We start from the raw sequence: 18,199 nt of genomic DNA on the forward strand, positions 1-18,199 counted from the left end.
GTGTGGGCCCAGAGGAGCCACCTGACCCAACCTGGGGGGCAAACTGGGCTCCCTAGACGAGACCATGTGTGGGCTGAGACCTAATGGATGAGTTAGTAGGGCGAAAAGAGAAGCATGTGTTAAGGACTGTGTAAAGGCCTTAGGTCAAAGAGAGGACCTGGCCTGCCCAGCAGAACAACTGGTTGGAACAAGTTCAGGAGGGCTTATGAGACAGAAGTCAGCAGTGGCCAGATCCCAGAGGGTTCTGAGGGCTGGGCTGGGAGTTGAGCAGAGGCAGTGGGGAACCCTGGAGAATCCTAGGTAGGGGAAGGACAGGGTCAGATTTGGCTTTAGGAAGATCTCCATGGCCACTGGATGGGGAGACTGAGGCTGGAAGGCCAGGACTGGACCAGGGAAGGATTGGCAGGGCTAGGAGGAGAGTGGCTAGAAGCAGGAGTGGTGGTGACCAATGGGATGTGTTTTTTTCGGGAGGAGGGGGGTGTGGTGGAGATTAGGGAGATGACAGTGAGAAAGGGTGACACAAGTTTGAGGCTCGTAAGCTCCGCAAGGGCTCACCGCATTTCCCAGGGAGAAGGAACCCACTGATGGGACAGTGGATGGGAGCAAGTTTGGAGGAAGATACAGAGGCCAAAGTGAATCCTCTCAGACATGCCAGAGTAGGCTGGAGACAGATGTGAGCTTCACTGCAAAGACAGAACTGAGGCATGAGCTGGGGGTGTTGTGGTGAAGACGGGGGAGAAGCCCAGGGCTCAGCCAAAGAGAGAGACATTAAATAAAGGGTTAGCAAGGCATGAGGGGGGGCCAGGAAAAGGTGTAGCCAAAGGTGAAGGGCCTAGGACAGAAGTGTCTGGCAGTTGGAGGGTTAACTTTTCAGGTGAGTGGGTGTGAGGAGGAGCCTGAGTTTAACCTCCAGAAGTTGGTTGGGACTAAACCTGTGAGAGGATGACCTTTGCAGTGGTGGCTGCAAAGGAGTGAAGGAATGGAATCTGAGTGGAGACACCTGTGAAGGGTGGGGGGCTGGGGGGACTGCCTGAGCTGGAAAAGATTTTGACACCCTGTGTCAAGGAGCCTCCTGAGAGGAAGGGTACTGAGAGGGGAGAGCCCAGAGGCAGTCTGTTAACAGTGGTTTAAGAAGCAATGGTTAAAGCAATACTTCGGAGGGTGTCTGTGGTCACATCCAGCTCGCTTTTAAATGCTGTAACCCTAAGCAAAGAAAGGAGAATTAATTCCCCCAAAGGACATTTATTGAGTACTTGCTACACCAGGCTGTGTTTTGGGAACAAATAGCCCCTAGGATCGTGGGACCGAAGGGGCTCATGAAAAACACTTAAGACAGTAAAAGCACAGTCACTGTGAGCTGGTTTATTACTACCACTTGGACACAAGTGTCTTTTAAAGAGGAGCCCCCAGGCAGCCTACTTCACAGGAGCTACTAGCTCCTACTTCCCATCAAAGTCCCCCAGCCCTCACGTGGGGTCTTCCCCAGGCCAGTTCAGAGGACTGGGCCTAGGGACTGCTTTCCAGGACTGCTTCTTTGGGATGGGGAAGGAGAATAGAGACGATCCCTGCAAGGTAGGGATGCTGTGGGCTGCAGGAGTAGACACAGGTGAGGCTAGGACTCTTGATTGCTCAGGTGTTTTGGTGACTATGAAGACAGTCCAATGAGTCCTGCACCCACCTGGCTGTGGTGGAGGCAGGGCCCCTCTAATAGTAGAGTTCCTGGTCCCACCAGCCTGGGAGAGAGAGAAAAAGAAGACTCAGTGCTGGGGGAGGTGGGTCCAGAGGCTCAGAAGTTATGTCTCAGTGGTGGCTTGATTTGGAGGTCAAGTGCTGAAAATCAAAGGTCAGGGCAGCTGCCGTGGGAACATTTTCAGCTTCCCACCCCCAGTCTCCCCACTCACTCCCTGGGCAACAACGAACTCCAAGCTTCCGGAGCTCATCATAGACGAAGATGAGGAGGCCAAAGGGCATGGGGACCAGCCACCACTGGAACCTGAAGGCACAGGGGAGATGGCAAGGTAAAGGGTATCCCCAGGTCCGTGTCCCCATGCACATCCTACTCACTTCATGAGCCCTCACCGAATGGGCATGAAGTTGAAGATGTTGGGCATTCCGGGGCAGTAGCACAGGAAGCAGCCAACGCAGACCTGGAACACAATGGCAATCACCAGGATCTTGTTCCTGCAGGTAGGACAGGATGGAACAGGTTTAGACTGCTGGGCTCAGAACAAGGCCATCAGGGATTGGGGGCCAGAAGGAAGAGTACTAGGTCAGATATTAGCAGGGAGATGTTCTAACCATTTAACACTGGAGTAGCCCGCGCCTCTGCAACAGTGGATGCTGGCCCTGCCACCCCTTTAGTTGATAAAACCTGGAGGAGCCAGTTGAGAGGCACATGGTGGGAGCTACTGCCCAGCTATCAGTGAGGAGTATTAGCACCTGGCACCAGTACACCAGCTGGTGTTTGTTGGCTGCAGTAAGCCCTAGTCAGGACCTGATGGGATTCAGGAAGGCACAGTGGGACAGGGCTGGGCCAAAGACCTGAAGAAGCCCTGCTGGAAGGCAGAGAGGCGACGTGTCTTGCGGATGAGGACATCAGCAATCTGGCACATCTCGATGCTGATGAAGAACACAGTGTAGCAGGTGTACTGCTGGTACAGGCGCTGTCCGAATGTCTGTGGGCCGGGGAAAAAAAGCAGCCTGAATCCAAGACAGGCACTGCAGCCATCCAGGTACTTGGGGCCAGGAGCCATGAACCCCTAAATGCTCTTTCCCCTGCATCAGAGCCTCGGGGGAGGCAGGGGTGGAGAGATGCAGGATCTGGCCAGGTTTGCAGGACCCCACACTGTGAGACCCAGACACCTTGGTCTAGCAGAGCTTGGATGTCAGTGTGTGGGCAGAGGACAGGTCAGGCCAATTGCTTTCAAAATGAAAGAAGGGATGTAGAATATCCTGGGTGATAGAAGGGACCTGAGGAAAAGGAATCAGAATCCCAAGGCAGGATTTGCGAAGTCCAGTGACTCTAGGACCCAGGTAGATGGCAAAAATGAGTGAAGTGGACCAGGTGGGTTTTTGGGGAACAGGGCACTTAAAGGGGCAGTCACTATTCAGTCCACTTCTCCAATATAACTTTTTAATACCAGCTAATTGTGTAGGGGACACTCTCTGTGCTCCAGGTAACAAGGGTTTCACATGTTTTATCTCATTTAATCTTTCCAGTATTCCTATGAGGTAGATTAGTGGTACCCAAACTTCAGTATCCATCAGAACCCCAGAAGGGCTGGTTAAAACACAGACTTCCAGGCACCTGCAAACCCCCAGAGTTTTTGAACCTGGAGGTTGGGGGTGGGGACTGAGAATTTACATTTCAAGTAAGATCCCATGTGATGGCCATGCTGCTGCTGTGGGGGCCATCCACTCGGACATCACTGAGGTAAACATCGGTATTCTCTCCATTTTATAGATAAGAAAACTGAGGCACAATGAGGCAAAGCAACTTGCCCAAGGTCACACAGTGGTGAGGAGCAGTGGCATACCATTAATCCAAGGCAGTCTGGCTCCCAGGTCTGCATTTTTAACCACTACAGTAAATGTTTAAGGAGAACATCCTGCTCTGTAACTACAGGGCAAGCTTAACACATCTGCTAGCCAGGCCTAGCCTCTCTATGCTCCAAACCTACAATAAAGTCAGCCACATATGCAAATATTCTGTGTAGGTGAGGCAGGACAAATAAGAGAACAAGGCCTGGTTCTACACCTGAGATGATTGTTACCATCTGGGCAGGGAGAGGATCCATCTACAGCTGGGACCATCAGAACCAGGAGTCTGGAGCTCAGGATGGTGATGGGAAAGGCCCTTACCCAAGAACTGACAGTCTGGGTATCTGGGATGTTCTGGCAGGGCTCAGTCTCAAGGGGACCACACACACAGGTGGCACTGGAAACAAGGGAGTCATGGGACCCACCCACTCCTGGCCATAGCTGTCCTGCAGATCTTGTAGGTGGTGGTTCTCCCACTGTGGCCGCAGCCCCACACACAGCAATGGAAACCAGCCTTCCTGGGCCATGGCAGTGAAGTAGTCAGTGAAGCCAGCAAATGATTGGATGGCACCTGGGGAGAGGCAAGGAGACACAGGGAGACAGAGATGGAGAGTCAGGGACATGGGGAGAGAGAGAGAGAAAGACAGGGACACACATACACAGAGAGGATCATGGATACACACAGACAGAGACAAAAACAGTGACAAAAGACAGGAACATAGACATTGACAGACATGGAGAGACAGACACAGAGAGAGACAAGGACCCCAAGAGAGATTGATAAGGACACAAGAGACAGGGCACAAAGAGAGACAGAGACAACTAGAAAACCAGGCAACACACCAGAGACAGGGGCGTGGAGAATAGGTCTAGAGACAGAGAAGGGACACGGAACTATCGAGACAATCATGTGCAGATAAGGACTCAGAGGATGACAGAGATCCAGAACAGCCAGAGCCCGTTCGAGACCCCAAGGCAGGTGAGCGTCCTAGCTAGAGATCCCTGGGATTCCTGGTCTCTTGGGCACTCACCAATCTGGAAGTAGGAGTAGGCAGCCAGGGGTTCGTTGACCAATCGGTCACGCTTCGGGTTTCGTGGACGCAGATGCATGATGTCACTCTCAGCCTTCTCATATGCCAGTGACACAGATGGGAACTGCCCAGGAGTGGAAGGAACTGGGGTCAAGGGTTTGCCTGGGCCCCTGTCCCCACTCTCTGGAGTGCCCCTGCTCCCTGCCAGTGGGCAGGGATAGGACTGATGTTAGGAGACAGGACCTGCAGTGACCACACAGCCACACCTGACTGGACAGCCTGAGTCCAGCTGGTCCCCGTCAAGAGCGCTGGCATGCCCACTTCATATCTACATTCCGTTGTCCATCCCCATCAGAGCATCTGCATTTATCTCCACTGCTGCACGTTTCCTCCTCCTCTCTGTCTCTGCCTCCCTTTCTGCCTCCTCCTCCTCTCTCTGACTCTGTGGTTTTTCTCTGGGGTACTCTGGCCTTGGCCTCTCTCTTTCTGTCCTTTACTCTGTTTCTTTGTCCCTGTTGCTGGTCTCTTTTGCCATGACTGTGTTTCTGCTTTTGTGTCTTTGTGTCCCTGTCTCTCTTTCTCTGTCACTCTCTCTATTTCTCTGTGTCCCTTTTGTCTCTGTGTCTTCCTCCCCATCTCCCCACCCATCTGTGTATGACTACAGAGTGCCAGCAGAATATACTAATCATGAGCACAGGCTCTGGGACATCCAACTACCTGGGCTCAAATCCCAGCTGACACTTATTAGCTGTGTGACCTAAGGCAAGACACTCAACCTGCCTATCCCTTAATTAGTTCATCAGCAAAATGGGGTGATAGATAAATAAAACCCATGTCATAGAGTGATTATGAGGACAAAATTAAGTAAATTAATGTGTGCCTGGCCCAAAGTAGGCACTATGTAAGTGTTGTTGAATAAACATATCAACATGGCCATGATGGCTGCATTTGTGGCTGTACCTGTGGCTCGTTTCTGTCTGTCTGCCTTGAGGTCTATCTGATAGTGTTTATTTGTCCATTGCTATTGGAGGATACCTATCTGCAATCCAAGTTGAGCCAGATATCTGTTAATATCTGTTTGTCTGAGTGTCCAGATCTGAGTTCATGTGTGTCCATGGGTCTGTCCATGCCTACCTGAGTGTCCACCTATGTACCCATGTCCATAGGTCTGTGTCTACCTATCTGCTTGTGTCTCTACATCTGGCTAGCTATTGTACACATATCTTGTCTGTGTTGTTCTGTGTCCAGAAATGTCCATGGTGGTCTCTACCCACCATGTCTGTCCATCGGCACATGTCTGTGGGTGTGTGTGGGTGGAGCATTGGGGCTGTAGACTCACAATATCAGTGCAGAGTTCTATGAAGAGGATGGTGATGCACCCCAGGGGCAAGGGCACGCTGACAGTTATGTAAATGAGGTATGGCGTCAGTTCAGGAATATTCTTGGTCAATGTGTAGGCAATAGACTTCTTCAGGTTGTCAAAGATCAGTCGGCCTAAAAGAGTACAGCAGGCACCTCAGCCTCCTCACAGCCCCACTTCTTTCTATGCCCACACTGCCTGCCCCCTTCTCTGACCCAGCCCAGACCCTGCTCCACGCCCGTCACGATGGAGGCGAAATTGTCATCCAGCAGGATCATGTCAGCTGCATTTTTGGCAGCATCTGAGCCAGCAATGCCCATGGCCACGCCAATGTCTGCCTTCTTCAGGGCCGGGGAGTCATTCACACCATCCCCTGTCACAGCCACAATTGCACCCTGCAGGGCATGGGTAAAGGTGGGCAGGTGGTGAGAGGCCAGCCCGGGGCCAGCCCAACCCATCTGCCCATCTTCATCAGCAGGGTCGCACCAGTCGCTGGCAGCTCTCCACAATCACTAGCTTCTGCTGGGGGCTGGTGCGAGCAAACACCATCTCAGGGTGGGTGCGCAACACCTCAACCAGCTCTGATGGGTCCATGTCCTTCAGCTGCATGCCATTGATCACGCAGGCACGGGCATCCCTGGGGAAGGAGGTGGGAGGGAATCACTGGGCCTCAGTCTGCATGGGGTGTGGGAGGAATCATGGGGAGGTCTTAAGGGGGCTTACTTCCGATTCACTTGGTCCACAGGCACACGGAGACGGGCAGCGATGTCCTCCACTGTCTCGCTGCCTTCTGAGATGATGCCCACACTGGCTGCAATGGCCTTGGCCGTGATGGGGTGATCACCTGTCACCATGATCACCTGTGGGGAGGACCAGCAAATCTTTGACCCCCTCAGATCCGCCCAATCTCCCTCTTCTCCCTGGTGGATGTCTACTGTTACACTCATTCATTTATTCAACCAATCGTGGCCACCTGCTATGTGCTTGGGAAACAGCGGGGACAAAACAGATAAAAATCCCTGTCCTCGTGGAACTGACATTCTGGTGTGGGAGACAAATTTTTTTAAATTAAGAAATGAATTATATTGCATGTTAGAAGGATGGAGGAAAGTTAAAGTAGGTAAAGAGGATGGTAAGTGCTGGGTGGAAAAAGTGCTGGTTCAGTTTTAAGTGTGTCCAGGAAAAGCCTTGTGTGACATTTGAGCAGAGACCTGAAAGAGGTGAGAATTAGCCACGTGGAAATCTGGGGAAAGAGTGTTCCTGGCAGAGGGAACAGCCAATACAAAATGAGAAAGATGAGAATATGCCTAAACTGTTGGAGGAACAGCAGGCAGATCAGCATGACTAGCGAGGACTGAACAGAGGTAGAGGGCTAAGGAATGAGCTGAGAAACATAACAGCACCTGGATCTTATGGTACCTTACAGACCGCGGGAAAGACTTGGGTGATGTTTGTTCGGCATTGGCTCCCCACTCTTGATTTGTCTTTAGGGAACCACCCCTGCCCTCAGGTTGAAGTTTAGGTCCCTGGCCAAGATTGGGCAAGTGAGCCCAGACCTGGCCAACCAAGGTATTCTATCCCCCAGCCACAGTGACTGCTTCAGGGATGAACATGTGATCCAATCTAGTACAACTGTAAAAGAGGCACTCTTTTTCTGTGAGGTGGCTAAACAGGTAAGTTGGATCTGCTGGGGGGTGGTCATCTTTGTCCAACAGATGTAGGGACTGCTTGAGAATATAGCCAGCAGAGAGAAAAGCAGAGCTGAGAAAAGGAAAAAGACATTTCTAATGACACAGAACATTTGGATCTAGCTATATCTAAAGCTTCACTCCCCCAAAACTTTTTAGCTTCACGAACCAATATAATCTCTTTTCAGTTCAAGCGATTTTCAGATGTGACAGAAATACTGCCATCCTCTGTTCTTGCCCCTGCTCGCTCCTTTCCCCGGTGGCATACCCGGATTCCTGCTGTGCGGCACTTGAGCACAGCATCAGGGACAGTGGCCCGGGGTGGGTCTATCATGGATACAAGTCCCGCAAAGCACAGGCCACTAGTTGGAAAGTTCATAGCCTCCACGTCGAATGCATAGCCAGGCGGGTAGTCCTTCTCACTCAGGTAGAGCTGGCAGAAGCCTGACCAGAAAACAGGGACGTCAGAGAGGAGCCCTAGGTGGAACCTTCCCTAACAAGGCCAGGTGATGAGTAAAATAACCAAGCCCCTTGCACCAAGCACACACATGAATGCCTGACTGTGTGCTGAATCCTTCATTTACATTATCCGAATCCATCCTCACAACTACCTTGTGAGGCTGTTAGCATCCTCATCTTTAAGATGAAGAAAATGAGGATTGGAGAGGGGACAATTCTTGCCAGTGGTTACACAGTAAGTAAAATGAAAACTCCAGAATGGACCACAGGTCTGTGCCTTCCAAGGTTGAAGCCAGGGTTAGGGAAGTTCAAGGAGTCAGGACAAAAATTGAGGGAGGTCAGAGGTCAAGACAAGGATTGGGGAAAGTCTTGAATTGAGGCAGGTCTGGGGAAGGTCAAAGGGTCAAGAGGAAGACTGAAAGGTGGAGGTGAAAACAAAGATAGGTTATCAGTTGGGGCAAGAGCTAGGATCACTAAGGCATCAAAGGTCAGAATTGGAAACGTCCAGCTGAGGACAGGTCCAGAGGGACTGGGTCAAGGTAGGAACTGAAGATAGACAGGGGTCAGGAGTGATGGAAAGGCAAAGGTGAGTGTGCGGACTAGGGCAGGTCAGCTGTCAGCCAGGAATGGGAAAGGTCAGTGTCGGGGCTGTCCCTGGAAGATTGGGTTGGGTCTGTTCTAGCTCCTCCTCGCACACTGGTTACACTCTTCTCCCCCCGCCCCCCGGGGGATCTCACCCAGCACCCGTTCTCCCAGGCCTCCCAGGCTGAGGTAGGCAGTCTGGAAGGCCTCACGCCATTGCTCATCCAGGGGCAGCTCCTGGCCCTTGATGAGGATGGAGCTACAGCGCTCCAGCACACGCTCTGGAGCGCCCTTCATCACCAGCACGTGCCGCGGGTCCCGCGGGTCCTCTAGTGTGTGGATGGACAGCTGTAGGCGGGGGAGGGGAAGGTGTTGTGGGAGAGGTCAAGAGGGGGAGGGGCGCCGTCAGAAGAGCATTGAGTGGGTAAGGTAGGGGCTGGGCAGGTCCATGCTAGAGGCAGAGGTTTGGGGTAGGGCTAAGGGTGTAGTTAGGGGCCTGGGCGGGGGGGGGGGGGGATGGACCAAATTAGCTACCGGAGTTGGGCTGGACAGGATTTGGATTGCGAGCTATCTCCCACCCAAGGCCTGAGAGCTCCGGGCTAAGGGGTTGCGGGCGTGGCCTGGCCGTAGGTGGGTTTTGGCTATGGATAAGACAGGAGATGTGGGAGGGGTTTGGCTGTGGAGAGGGAGGAGACTGAGGGCCTGCCATAGGTCCATCCTGAATGTGGTTGGGCATGCGGTGGGCGGGGCTTGCTGTGGCCTGGGGCGGCCTCAGCGGGTGCACACCTGGAATTTATTGGTGGAGTTGAAGGGTATCTCGCAGACTTTGGGGAAGCGCTCGCGGTAGCCCATAGCGTTGCCCAGCGTCAGCTCCGAGAACTTTAGCAGCGCTGTCTCGGACGCATCCCCGATCACGATGCGCTACGAGCGGAGGCCGGTGTCAGGGACGAGCTGGGCTGCGCCAGGCTCCCAGTATCCCCCGAATCCACCCGGCTCTCACCTTGGGCACCGGCACCGCGTCCTGGCCAGACTTGAAGGCAGCGCGGTTGCACAGGGTGAGCACGCGGCACAGCGCCCGCCATGTCTCCGAGGACTGGTCAAACGTCTGCCCTGAAGGCCAGGCGTCCAGGCTGGGGCCGCGAGCGGACTCCGTGCGGGCACCAGACCCGGCCCAGCGGCTCTCCCACACCAGAACCGAGGCCCTCCCCAAGACCTGGGTGGGACCCAAACACCTTCTCCTACCCCGGAACAGGAGCCTCCTCTCCAGACCCAGTATCTAGTCACCCATGAGAATCCTATGAGACTCCATACCAAGCACTTTCACAGACCTGGAGCTTAGCCCCCCGCTAGGACCCTGGACCTGGTCCTCTCCCTTCTCCATTAAGACAAAGCCCTTCCCCAGGCTCCCTTCAGTAATCTCGAAGCTCCCATCTAGGTCTCCGCCTCTACCATATCCTTGCCGCAGCCCCTGTCTCCGCCCACCCCCACACCTGACTGGTCTTCGGTAGTGTCAGCTGAGTGGATGTGGTTGTCGAACCACAGATGAGACACAGTCATGCGGTTCTGAGTGAGGGTCCCCGTCTTGTCAGAGCAGATCACTGACGTGGAGCCCAGTGTCTCCACTGCTTCCAGGTTCTTGACTACACAGTTCTTGCTGGCCAGGCGCTTGGCCGTCAGGGACAGGCAGACCTGTGGGAAGGGTGAGACACGCCATGTGGGGACTAGTCCTTGCTTTTAGTTCCACGTCCCTTCTCTCACAGCATTGGAGATCCTTTACCTGAGCCACAGTAGTGAGTGTGTGGCATTCTTCCACAAAACCCAGGCTTTTTCTTGCCTCCACACTTTTGTCCAGCCTGTGCTTTATACTTGGGATGCCTCCCAAATCTGCCCAGATAAATGTAGCCAGGCCCCTCTGTAAGCTGCCCTAGCTGAGGTTTTGTAACTTCTCTGATCAACACAATCAAAATGAGAAAACGAACGTCCCTTCAGTCCCCTCTGAGCTGACCGTTGAAGGCTGCCCATACCAGGTCTCAGCCTCCTTTAGTCAAGGACCCTGCCCATTCATCTCTGAATCCTCAATGTGTGGCACAGGATATGACCCAGAGTAGCCTCAGTGAGTTTTTGCTGAGTTGAATAGGTGGAGAGATGGGGGGTGGGAGTGTGGAAAGATGGATGATGAGAATGTAGGTGGGAAGATGGGAGGCGAATGGATAGATGGACAGCTTGGGAGATGGTGGAGGGAAGCCCGCATGAATACAGATGGACAGCCCTCTCAACTCTCTGCATTCCTCTTCTGCCTCCAGAACTTACCGTGACAGTGGCCAGCAGCCCCTCAGGGACATAAGCTACCACAATGGCCATGAAGAAGACCATGGCCCGCAGGAAAGGGTAGCCAATGCACATGGCCACCACAAAAAATGTGGCACCAAAGAGAATGGCCAGGCCTGCGATGATGTCCACAAAATGTTCAATCTCGATAGCAATGGGTGTTTTCTCATTTTCTACTCCAGATGCCAGCGATGCGATGCGCCCGATGATGGTGCGGTCACCCGTGTTCACCACCAGGCCCTGAGCTGTGCCTGCAGTGGGGCCAAGAGGGTGACTAAGGGCCAGGCGGGCAGCAATAGGGGCATGCACAGCAGTGTGAAATGAAGGAGGAGGCAATAATGGAAGGCAGTAGAAACCGTGTGGCCTCGGAAGAGGGTAGCAACAATGGGAACTAGAGAAGTAGTGTGACCTAAAGAGGCAGCAGTCGTGTGAAGTGGGGAGGCAGTGTATCTCAGAATGTAGCAGAAGAAGGGCAGTGGAGGCAGCGATGGGGAGTGTGGAGGCAGTGTGGTTGGCTGGGCGGGCAGGCAGGGGCCTCACAGACCCTCAAGGCACATGGTGGAGAAGAAGGCAATGTTGCGGGTCTCCAGGGGACTCTCGTGTGTACACTCGGGGGAGCGGGTCTGTGGCTCAGACTCTCCAGTCAGCGAGGAGTTGTCCACCTTGCAGCCCTGGGCCTGGAGGATGCGGATGTCGGCTGGCACTCGATCGCCACCTTTCATCTCCACCAGGTCACCCACCACGAGCTGATCTGCATTGATCTGGAACTTGTCCCCATCTCGGATAACAGTCGCTTGCTGTGGGGCAGAGACACCAGAGTTGAGGTGGGCAGTGCTTGGAGGTGGAAGTTGTTCAGTGCAATGGGGATGTGAGAGATGAACAAGGGGGGCGCGGGAGTTGAGGACCTGCGGGGAGAGATGGAGGCCAAGGACGAAGGGCAGGTTGGGCCTGATGGGAAGGGGCCACACAGAGATGCCAGGAGCCTGCCTGAGCCTGTGCGGAGTCTCGGGAACTTGAAGCGGCAGGGCGCTGGGTGACCCACCTGGGGCACAAGGTTCTTAAAGCTGGCAATGATGTTGGTGCTCTTAAACTCCTGATAGTAGCCGAAGCAGCCAGTGACCACAACCACAGCAATGAGGGCCAGTGCCAGGTACAGCTGGGGAGGGGGTGTGGCTTATGAGTAGGGGCTGGAAGCTTCCTGCACAAGGCCACCCACCTGCTCCCTGGTCCCGTGGTATTCTTGGGCTCACTTCCACTCTGGTTTTCCCCACTCCACTAAGAAACCTCATGCACTATTCCCTGTAGCCTTCGTCCCCTGTCCCCATATTCTTCATATCCCACATTTGACTGTCCTGTATTCTCAGTGTCTTGTGTCTCTCTCTCTCCTTGTATTTGATATTCTTTGGCCCCTGAATCCTAGGCGCCCCATAGCCCCATGTCCTATAACCTGTGCACCTTGGTTACATTCGTTCCCTTTTCTTGTGTCCTCCAAGTCTTGCATTCCACTGACACAGGTTTCCTTGTGTTCCTATGTTCTATATTCATTCCTTGTGCTACGAGTTTCATGTTCTGTGTTTTCGTAATCTGCATTCCATCCTCTTTGTCCCCTCTGTCCAGCAGTTCCTGTGCCCTCATGTCCCCATTTCCATGTCTGCGTAATTGATCTTATTATGCTTCACATTCTGTGAACTCTATTATTGTGTCCCATGTCCCAAATTCCAAGTCTCTATGTCCAATGTCTCCCATGTCTATATACCTCCAGTTCCCGCCCTATGTCACATTTAATGTCACATGTCCCAAAGCCCCCAAGTCCCCTCGTCCCTTTTTCTGACCCTGTCGTATGTTCGATGTCCTCTTGTCCTGTATCTTAACATTCTGTGTCTCTGTGCTTCCATGTCTAGTGCCTTACGTCTCTCCACATACTGCGATCTGAGATTTGTCTCCCTTATGGCCCTCAGCCCTTGTGGACCACGTCTGAGTTTCAATGTCCCCTATGTCCTCTGTCCTTGATCCATCCCATGTTCTCTGTTTTCTCAGTCCCATATCTTAAATATCACATTTCCTCGTATCACCACCTACATCCTCTGTATCTGAGACACATTCTCCCCCGTGTCCCCTGTGACCTTGGGTCTGTTCTATATCCGAATGTCTTTCATCCTCCCCATGACCATGTCTTAGAACGGCATTTCTGTATCTCTGTATCCCCACCCTATGTCCCCAGTGTCCTGAATCCTATGTTTAATGTCCTCTGTCCTGCAGGTCCCTGTGTCCCATATCTGAGCCCCCAGCACCCGCTACTCACATTGTCATCGGTGGTGAGGTCACCCTCACTGGCCTGGATACCAAAGGCAATGAGGCAGATGGCAGCGGCTACCCACATGAGGCACTGCAGACCTCCTGCCAGCTGCCGTGCAAACTTGATGTACTCCGGGGTACCCTTTGGCGGCCGCAGTGCATTGGGTCCATCACGCAGCAGCAGTTCTGCGGCCAGGCTGGCAGACAGGCCCTGGGGACGGGACAGGGTGGAGCGGCAGTGGCTGCTAAGGGCGTTCCTCTCCTCATACACTCCTCGGGGTGGTGGCTCTTCTCTCTCTTCTATTCCTTCCCTCTCTCCGTCTCCCCCTACCCCTGCTGTCGGACTTTTGCCTCTTCATTTCTTTCTTCCTCTTTGTCTCTGTTCTTGTCCCTTCCCCCTTCCCTCCTTGATGTCTCTTTACGACTCTCTCCACTCTCATCTCTTTTGTCTGTGTCTTCCTGTTGTCTCTGGCCCTGTTTCTCTCTCTTACGCCAATCTCTCTGCCTCTCTCTGTCTCTTTTTATCTGCTTCTCTTACTCTGTCTCTCTCTCTCTCTGTTTAGCCCTTTCTTTCTAATGCATTTTCACTTTTTTCTCCCCCACCCCACCTCTCCCCTTCTCTGCACTCACTCTTCCCTCTGCCCCAGCTCACCTTGGTCACACTGGTCTTGTATTTCTGTTCCAGCTCCGCCACTGACAGCTGGTGGTCGTTCTGTGTGGTGGGGGCAGGGCATTTACTGTCCAGCTCTCACCGGCCCCCACTCCAGCCCCATGCCTAGCTCCCCCGCCCCATACTCACGATCTCCATCTCCTTCTTCATGTTCTCCAGCTTCTCCTTCCTCTTGCCCCCACCACCGCCTGCCTTCTTCTTGCTCATCTTGGCTGCCGTGTCCCCACCAGAGCCAGGACCTAGTTCTACCGAGTATAGCTCGTAATTCTCCTGGGGACAGAGGGAAAAAGGAGGCATCAGATCCCACCGGAACCCCTGCCTCCAGCCTCCACCCCCCCCAACCCCTGACCTTGGGCCCCACTCACTGCCTTCCCCATGGTGTCTAATGCAGCCACCCTCCTTTGCCAAGACAGAACCTGGGGTCTAGACCAGCCCTGATATACCCAGGGAAGGAGGAGGTGGGGCAGGACTGGCCCAATTACAGCTGATTACAGAGCTCCTTGGGGTGACCTCTAGGCCCGGGCAGCTCAGGCATTCCCTACCAGGCTGACCAACCTGCCCAGACCCCATCACAACCTGCCACTGAGATCGGGGAACCAGTGGGACTATCCATGGTAATAAGAAGACTAGCAAACATATGGAGCTCGTTATGTGCCAGGCACTGTGCGGAGAGCTTTCACGTTTTGACCTATTTAACCTCAGAACAAGCCTTTGAAGTGGGTACTGTTCTGACCCTGCCTAACAGATGGGTAAACTGAGGCACAAAGAGGTGAAGTCACTTGCTCATGGTCTCCAAGGTAGAAAGAGTCCTGAAAGAGTCAGGACTCAGAACTAGATATGCTGCCTACAGAGTGTCCGTTTTCAGGCCATATTGCACATGCCGCACCTGGAGTGGGAGCATGCTCACAACAGTCTCAGAATGGATGCCATTTAGTAGGCACCTACTGTGTGCTGGGTCTGCCCCATGTGCTTTGTGCAAATGTGTCATTAGCTCCTCAAAACAGCCTTTAAAGTTATGTTCTCTTATTAGACCCCATTGTACAGATGAGGAAACCAAGGCATGGAGAGGTTAAGGACTTTGCCTAAGATTACAATGAGTAAGTATTAGGGACAGGATTCCAGCCCAGATTGGACCCTGGAGCCTGGTTCTCATAAGGGATCACCAATGAAAAACCCAAATTTCACAGCTGCAGTGCCAAATATGTGCCAGGTACTGGGTCCTTGATATTCATACTTGGGCCTCAGGGGTGGAGGTCCCCCCAGGGGCAGGTTTGTGTATATCTGATAAGATAATTGCCTTGGTAATGTCCTTCTCCTCTGGGGCAGGTCATCTGAGAAAGTCAAAGCTGTTGAGTAGCCTAGCTTCTCCCCACACCCACCCAGCTGGTCTTCTCCAGCCTGCTACAGGAAACCCCAAGAGAGAAGCAAGTGAGGCTGCAGTCACGCTGACTGCCCTTGCAGTGGATCCACTTGCTCATTGAGACTTCATCATTCTGGGCCACACATGTAAAACAGCTTGTGTCAGTCCCCTGCTTACAACCCTTCAGAGGCTTCCTTTCTCTCTCTGAATAAATGCCACAATCATTTCTGTAAGATCTGGCTCTAGCTCACCTCTCTGGGCTCAAGCTCTAATACAATTCCCCTGGCACTGGCCTCCTTGTTGAGCTTTATATAGGTCAAGGTCATTCCCATCCCAGGGATTTGCACTTGCAGCTCCTTCTGCCTGGTACTCTATCCTTAGATATCTGCATGGCTTTCTCACCTCTAGGTCTCAGCTCAAATGTCACCTCTTCAGAGAGTCCTCACTTGTAATATTACACCCCTATCATACTTCACCCCCTAACTTTGCTATACTCACACCCCTTATCCCAATGTGACATTGTATTTTATTTTTATTTGTTTTGGCGTCAATCTTATTGCGCTAGAAGAAAGACTGGGGCTGGGTTGTGTTTGCTGATGTTGCACAGCACCCATAACAGTGCCCTGCACACATAGCAAATGCTCCGTAAGCATTCCTGAATGTCGAACAGGACCCATTTCAGCAGACGGTTGGGAATATTCATCAACAAATTTGGCTCACTTGGAAGGCCCTCAGGAAGTCTCAGTCACTGGGAACTCCTCAGTGCCCCTCACTGTCTCCAGCCACCCCACCCCTCCCCACCAGCAACTAGAGTCCAGGGCTTGGAGATAAGGGGCTCATGCCTGCATAGACTAGGGAACCTCACAACCTAAGTCACAGATGGAGAGACCGAGGCACCATCATTGGCAGCCAATGGCTGATTCACAATACTGTGTAGACCTTTGTCAAAACTTGAGGACTGTCCTTCATAGTCTCTACCTCGCTTGTTTTATTTCACATTTCTTATTTTATTATTTTATGTTAATTTCCAACTTTTTAAATATTTAAAACCTGCAAGTTACAGGGATTGTAAAAGTACTACCTGCCCGTCCTTCATCTAAATTTAATGATTTTACCACAATTGTACTTTCTAGATACATAGATTTTTTTAAGATTTGACTAATTCATTTGAGAGTAAGTTGGAGATAAGATGCTTATTCATAAATACCCAGGCATGTGCCTCCTGTGCATAAGGACACTCTTTTACATAACCACAGTCCAATGACCAAATTCAGGAAATTAACACTGATAGAACATTATTAGTTGCTCTAGACAATTTATTCGAATGTCTCCATTTTTCCCATTCATGTCCTTTTCTTGGTCCAGGATCCAATTCAGGATCATACTTTGTACTTCATTGTCACATTTTCTGAATCTCTTCCAATATGCAACATTTCCTGTTTTTCCTTGTCTTTCATGACCTTGACATTTTGGAAGAGAATTCCCCTCCGTTGGGGTTTGCCAGTGGTTCCTCATGATGAGATTCAGGTTGTGCACTTTTGGCCAGAGCACACCGTGATGTGTGACCACTGAGCATCTTGTCAGGATGGGCCTCATTTTTGAGTCCAGAATAAGACAGACATTTGGGGATACCAAGAAGCTTAGGGAATGACCAGAGGGCTATTCTATGATTTCTTTATTTTCTATCCCAAACACCATCACAGCCTCACTGGCGCTCAGCTGTACTGATGATTAAACACAGTCAACTGCCTGAGCCCCTACACCTCCCACACCCTGTCACCTTCAGGCTGCCCTCCCAGCCAGACCTTATTCCAGGCCCACAACCTTGTCCGTTCTGACTGGTCAGTACCCATCCATGTTGGAAGTTAAATATTTTTACCACCCTCCCTGATTACTCAGCCTTCAGATGCTCCTCAAGTTCTGTGTCTTTGAAGAAGGAGGGTCTTGTGCATTTATTTCTTCATTGTGTGCCCAAGCAAGCAATCCTAAGTTGTATCTGCGAGTGGGCACAGGCTGTTGCACACAGGCAGGATGTGGGTAAAGCAGGCTGGGTGAGGGGGTGGGGCGGGATTGCTACCTTCTTTGGCACCCTTGAGCAGAGCTAGGGTTAACTGTGTGATCCGTTCCAGCTGACTGGCAACTCCCAACATGACCTGGGAGCACAGGCTTCTCAGGAGAATGTTGCAAGATGTAACATGGTCTATTTTGGCACAGTACTGCAAGATATCTCTGAGCCTGGGAACACGGATCATTGGAGACTCTTTTTAGAACAGTGAGTGGTCAGAACTGAAAAAATTTTTTCCTGAGAAAGACAGGGCAGAGGATAATGGATGGTGAACATTGAGTGGGTTTTAAGGGGAATTTGAACAAGTCTCCCAGAATCATGACCACACATACTCTTAAGAGACTCAGTGCCCTACAAAGCCTGATGAGATCGGACCCCTGGTTGTCCTTCTTTCTTTTGGTATACCCTGTTCCTCTTTCATGCTTTAGGACTCAGTACCTGCCCCTTCCCCCTTTCTGGGTCTTCTGTTTGTCAAAAGTAGCATTTCAAGACCTTGACACATGCAGTTTCTTCTGCCTGAAACATTCGCCCTGCATCGTCTCCATGTTCAACTGTTTTTCCTCTTCCTTGTTCCAGTTTAGCTGTTGCTTCCTTCAGGAAACCTTCTTGGACTACCCACCAAGCTGGCTCAGGACTTCTCCTGGGCTCCCACAGAAACCAAGTTTCCCCATCCCAGCCTTTTTCACTCTGACCCTTAATTCCTCCATCACAAGCCTAACCACTCTGGATGTCAATATTTGGTGACATTTCATTTCCCCCCAGGACTCGTGACAGGATCTAGGATGTCTCAGTCCCTGCTGTGACCTGCATTGCCTAGCCAA

General features: G+C 52.1%; 1 protein-coding gene across 1 annotated transcript; it reads right to left on the reverse strand.

Annotated features, from left to right (window-relative positions):
• Positions 1-1,235: 1,235 nt before the first annotated feature.
• On the reverse strand, positions 1,236-14,217 carry ATP4A (ATPase H+/K+ transporting subunit alpha). Its single transcript, XM_016119743.2, has 20 exons — positions 14,083-14,217; positions 13,936-13,995; positions 13,291-13,494; positions 12,031-12,144; positions 11,533-11,785; positions 10,971-11,239; positions 10,151-10,349; positions 9,661-9,770; positions 9,447-9,581; positions 8,816-9,008; positions 7,888-8,063; positions 6,655-6,791; positions 6,418-6,568; positions 6,158-6,326; positions 5,911-6,065; positions 4,572-4,695; positions 3,966-4,111; positions 2,542-2,675; positions 2,080-2,181; positions 1,236-1,993 (listed from the first exon to the last, which is right to left on the reverse strand). The coding sequence occupies exons 1-20, from the start codon at positions 14,158-14,160 to the stop codon at positions 1,801-1,803; spliced, it is 3,102 nt and encodes a 1,033-aa protein (XP_015975229.2). The 5' UTR covers positions 14,161-14,217; the 3' UTR covers positions 1,236-1,800.
• Between the last annotated feature and the right edge of the window lie 3,982 nt (positions 14,218-18,199).

Source organism: Rousettus aegyptiacus, unplaced genomic scaffold, assembly GCF_014176215.1.
Source record: "Rousettus aegyptiacus isolate mRouAeg1 unplaced genomic scaffold, mRouAeg1.p scaffold_m13_p_14, whole genome shotgun sequence".
In the NCBI taxonomy this organism is placed as follows: Eukaryota; Metazoa; Chordata; class Mammalia; order Chiroptera; family Pteropodidae; genus Rousettus; species Rousettus aegyptiacus.